General features: G+C 47.0%; 1 protein-coding gene across 1 annotated transcript in view; it reads right to left on the bottom strand.

The window, feature by feature from the left end:
- PSAP (prosaposin) overlaps window positions 1-4484 on the bottom strand; it is a 39737-nt gene extending 35253 nt beyond the window's left edge. The window contains 1 exon segment of the mRNA XM_019538536.1: window positions 4377-4484. Coding sequence (XP_019394081.1) covers window positions 4377-4413 — 37 coding nt within the window. The 5' untranslated portion in view covers window positions 4414-4484.
- Window positions 4485-5352: the final 868 nt, after the last annotated feature.

The following is a 5352-nucleotide window of genomic DNA, read 5'->3' as shown; positions in this document are numbered from 1 at the left end:
GCTAGAAGTGTATCTAGCTGGGGTAATGTAGGCCCAGCACTCTTTCCTGCTTATGCAGGGGGTCGGACTCGATGATCTGTTGAGGTCCCTTCCAACCCTAGCATCTATGAATCTATGAATCATATCAACACTTGACAAAGCTGGCGGGTGCTCATGACAGCTTTAGAGACTTCACTGGTTCAGAGGAACATAAGTGATACCCTGCCTTCTGCCCAATTTCAAACTAACAAGAGATAACTACCTCTTATCTAGCCATCATATTAGTATTCCAACTCAAAACAGAAGTTGCATAGAACAGGCAGCTGAAGCCTCCAGGGAGCTCAATGGTCCCATGCAACTTCTACCAGGTCACTATGCATACAGTAACCAACAAGTTGCTGGGGAATTTTGCTTTCTAGGGGATTCAATGTTTATTGTTCAGTTCATAAACTCAGAACTGTACCCAGAAAACACTTTAAGGACTTCTTCAAATAATGATGAAGTGGAAAAGAACCTAAGGACTCATGTACCCTACAAAAAGAGTTCTGATTTGCTCTCCTTGGGAAGAGACTCCTGGGCCATTGAGTCCCTGCATTCACAGAAGAACATTTCCAAATCTTCAAGTCACCAGTGTAGTCTCAGCCACAATTAAAAGCACAACACCCTACAACTTGCCACAACTAGAAGCAGGTGAGATGGAAGTACAGCAACAAGAAGAAAGTATTGGTTTATGTTCTTAAGGGTATGTTACAGCTGTGCTGGTCTAAGCAGACAAGGTTCTTTGGGCAGATGTTATATCTTGTATTAGACCACTCAAATAGTTGGAAACATTCTTCTCTGCAAGCTTTTGGGTATAAATACCCTTCACCACGTTGAGGAAGCATCTGCAGTTGGCGTGAAAACCCTAGGAAAGAGATTATGCTCTATACATGTATAGTAAAACCAGTACAATATCCCCTTATGTAGAGTTAATGGTATAAGGTATTTAACAAACAGAACAGTTTGTTCCCTCATGGGAACAAAAATTAGGTTGCCCACCTAACATTAATCACAATTTTATCCACACTAGACAACTGTACAAGTATAACTGTTCCATAAGAACTAGTCAAATTACTAGCCAAAAGTGAATTCACTACAAATACTGTCTAGTCCAAGGGAAAGCAAATGGCACCATCCTTCAAAGGACTTATCTAGAAAAGATTTTCAAAAAAATAAAGTACCATCTACACTTCTTGTCACCATTTACAAGGTGTGTTGGGTTGATATTAACACAAGGGCCAAGTACAGACAGTCAAAAAATCTGAGGCTGAATTGATTCAATCTTCACACGTTTATCTGAGCTGTGTAGAGTGAACTGATAAGCAAGCGAAGAGACATTCACTTTTGATTCCGGAAATGCAACAAGCCTGCAGTGGCTTAGGCCATAAGCCAGGAGGTGCTAGAGTACACCTCCCTGCTTGGCTGGAGCTTGGGCCAAGGCTAACTCACCCATCCTGCAAGGGAGGAATGGGGTCACAGATAAGGTGCAAGTTATCCTGGAGGACTGCAAGTTAACTTGAATCCGGAGAGGAACTGGTACAGAAGTTCTATAAACCAATGTAACCTAAATCAGTCAAGTATGATACTACGTCCATCCAGGTTTATCTTCAGTCAGTTCTGGCCATTTTGAAACTGGTTTACATGCACTAAAAACTTCTGTTGTGTTACAGATTTGAATTGGTTTCTGATCACTTATACAGGTTTGTGTGTAATGTCTGTCCCTAGCCTACAGGTAGGTGATCCTTAGTTTTTTTGTTTGTTTTTTTACTTAATTCCACATGGGGGGGGGGGTGAGAGGGGAAGGAAACTTTTTCAGGCCAAGGCAATATATATTATGGAACAACTGTATTCAAGGGATCTTACAGGGCATAAGCAGCCAGAAAGACTTTTAAAAATCTGCTTTAATCTTATTTAAAGCAGCAGCTATATGAAGGCAACATATATGGAAACTAGCATTTGTACTTGGGCAAGTCTCAAGTGTTTACAGTCTACTGGCTATATATTAAATTTAAAGAGTTAATAAAATTTTAAGGCACTGGAAGATCTGAAGCATCTGTCATGTATTTTTTGAAGTGCTCATTTAGACAACTAAACAAGCTTGCATAAAGTTACTATAGGTCAGGGTTTGTCAACCAGGCATACACATACCCCTGCTGGAAAGGCCCTAGGGGGTACACAGCAACAGCACAGAGAAGCAGGGGCACTTCTAGTTTTACTGCAGGGGATTCCTTGCTTCTTGACTGGCTGCTGAGGGTATACCAGCCAAAAAAAGTTGAAAACCCCTGCTATACGCAAATAAAGTTTCAGTTCTTATATGTTTAAATGCAAATGAAGGTCAAACTACTGAACTGGAGATTGCCTCAATATTTCTTATACTCCAAAATGTCCCACCTTTCCTCACCTGTACATCTCAAATGTAGTTGCATATTAGGACTGAACTGCTTTAAAATAAGATGCATTGTAAACAGCATATAGTTACCACACCTGTTCACTGCCACCTGGTTATTTATGGCCACCTAACCAGCCCCATGAGCATGTGCAAGTGCAGATCAATGTCCCTGGTTTCTACACTGTCTAGCCATTGATTGCAAAGTACAAATTGATGTAGTATGGTTCAACTAGTCTGCAGTATACCTGTAACTGTTCAGAGCCATCTCAGCTTGCAGAGAAACATTTCCATTTATAACCCTGTAGGCAGTAACAAAACAAGTTATTTTGTTTTGTCCACTCTTGGCAAAGCTACAAATAGCAGAAGCCAACACTGATTGTAGATATTCAGGGAGGAAAAAGGAGACTCAAGAAAAGCTAGTTGAAGGAATATAAACATTTCCCTCCTCAGCAGCACCATAACAGCAATGAATTCCTTCCCACCCACATACCTCTGTAATAGCAGCAGGAGACCCTTTGTCTGAAGGGAGAACAGTCTCTCCTTTACAACAAGGATTGCTGCAAAGTACAGTTTTTAAGCTTAACAGCATTCCTTATCAGAGCCAGGATCCTGCTGCAACTCTCCATATCTTCCCATTTGTGTTATTGCTAGGGAGAGGTTGGCTTCTATCTGGAGTAGGTTCCAGAAAAGTGCTGGACTGTTTTGGATTTTAGGTATCCAGTAAATCTTTCCAGCTCTGATTGATTTCTGGTAGCATTTACAGAGGCAGTTAGCCATGTTATTCTGAATCCAAGCAGAGGGCAAGGCAAAGGGGCATCTTTGTGACCAACTGGTTCAGAGAAATAGTAAATTTTGTAGGCACTAAAAGTGTGCCAGATGCCTATAAAAGTTTGTGCCACCCTACCCAACCACCTGCATGAGAGCTTCAGGAGCAACAACCTACTCCATCACATGCTTGTGACAAAGTAGGCAGTTGCCTATGAAAGCTCATGCTTCTCTAAACCACCTAGTCTCTAAGGTGTCACCCTGTCCCACCCTTTGCCTGTCTAATAATGCATCCACTAGGGCTGGGAGTTTAAGAGAACCCACAAATTTTCAGGGAATGACTCATGACAAGGTTCATGAAGATGAGGGGGGGTAGTTGGTGGCAGCTCATTAACTGCCACATCCAGTCTGAGGACCTCACACAGCCATCTGATGTTGGAAGAGGGGGGAAGGACTGAATGTTAGCCAAGAAGCTTCAGGTTTGCTAATATGCATTTCTTATGGCCCAAGCTCTGCAATGGATATTAAACCCAGAACTGTCACTCTAGGCTTATTCCTCAGAGCCACTGTTTATAGGAGGTCAATAGAATGTTGTCTCATTAGGTTGCTGTATGCCATACAAATAACAATACTCACAGTCTTACACAAAAGCAGAGTAAGGACCACTGCCTTTCAAAAAAAAGGGGGAAGGACATTCTTTCTTTCCTTCTGCTGCCCCCTTACCTATCCAGGCCCCCACCCTGCCTTCAAACACACACACAAGCCACCCACAAAACCAAGAGTCCAGCTATTTGGGACAGGAAGCATGACACGGCCAGCCACGGCCGTGCCAAGCAGCAGGAAAGAGGCAGGCGGCTACCAGAGCAGCAAGGCCGCGGGGCCCGGATTGTTTCCCCAAATCCTCCACCCGCAGCACGCGCCGGGAAGGAGCAGCTCCCGCCCTGCCCCGCCCACGGGCTTGGCAGCCGACTCTGCTGCACCTTCACCGAGCAGGAAGGACCTGGCGCTGCCCGCAGGGAGGAGGGGCAGGAGCCGTCCCGAGGGGACGCGACCCCCAGGGGCGCACAGGTCCCACCCCGCTACACTTGCGATATCGCCCCCCCGCCGTTACTCAACAAACGGCCCGACGCGTCCCCTCGCTGGGTGGAGTGGAGGGCAGGGCAGGCCAGGGCGGTGCGGCCTCCACAGCATCGTCAACACTCACCAACCGCCAGCAAGCAGGGAAACAAGAACAGCTGCATGACCACCCACGACACTACCTCCGTCTGCAATGCGGCGCGTCAGCTGATCCGCAGCTGCTATAAAGCCAGCGCGAGCCCGGCCACTGCGCATGCTCCGCGCTCAGGGTGGTGCTCCCCCCCCTCCCGCAGCCGCCAGTGCGCACGCGCCGGGCGCTCGGCCTAGCGTTCGTCCCTTCTGCCTCGGACAGCGTCGCCCGTGCGCATGTGCAGTGCTCCTCCCCGGCAGTCTCCTGGCATTGATTCATCCGGTCCAGGGGCATGCGCGGGTGCCTCAGGGCTGTAGCGGGTTGGCTGCTGCTGGGGTGATTAGGCCTGGAGTTGGGCTTGTGTCCAGGCGACCTGCAGAAAGCTCCAGCTCTCGGTTTTTTGACTACAGAAAAATACCAGAGCGGTTCTCCTGTGGCAAAGCACTGAGGCAGCGTGCAGCAAGGCAGCCTGGTTTAGATGGGCTGAATCAGGGCAAAGCTCGGGGTTTGCCTTGTGAACCGTGTTTGCATACCTCACATTGCTAGCCCAGCTTATTGTGCTGCAGCACCCTTGAAAAGAGTTCAGGGCACGCTGGTTGAGAATCACTGATCAGGGGGCACAGACCTCTCCACAGGGCTGTGACCTGTTTGAGGTGTGCCCCAAGTTTTCCAGAGCCTGCAACCTGACTGAAGCAGGAGCTTAGGGGGAAAGACAAGCTATGTCTTCTTATCTAAAAGGGGAGGTGAGGACGAGGCCTCAGGAATAGGGGGAATGCTATGTTCTTAGTGTGACTCTGTCCCTTACAGTGCATTTTGATTTCATAAGACATTAGGGGTGGAAGGGACCTCGGGAGATCATTGAGTTCAGCCCCCTACCCAAAGGGCAGGAAGTCAGCTGGGGTCATAGGATCCCAGCAAGATAAGCATCCAATTTACTCTAGAAGGTGTTCAGTGTAGGTGCTTGAACCACCTC

The sequence above is a fragment of the Crocodylus porosus genome, unplaced genomic scaffold, assembly GCF_001723895.1.
Source record: "Crocodylus porosus isolate Cpor-Errol unplaced genomic scaffold, CroPor_comp1, whole genome shotgun sequence".
Lineage (NCBI taxonomy): Eukaryota > Metazoa > Chordata > Crocodylia > Crocodylidae > Crocodylus > Crocodylus porosus.
Note: the sequence above shows the minus strand (reverse complement) of the source record. Positions and strands in the feature narration are given on the sequence as shown.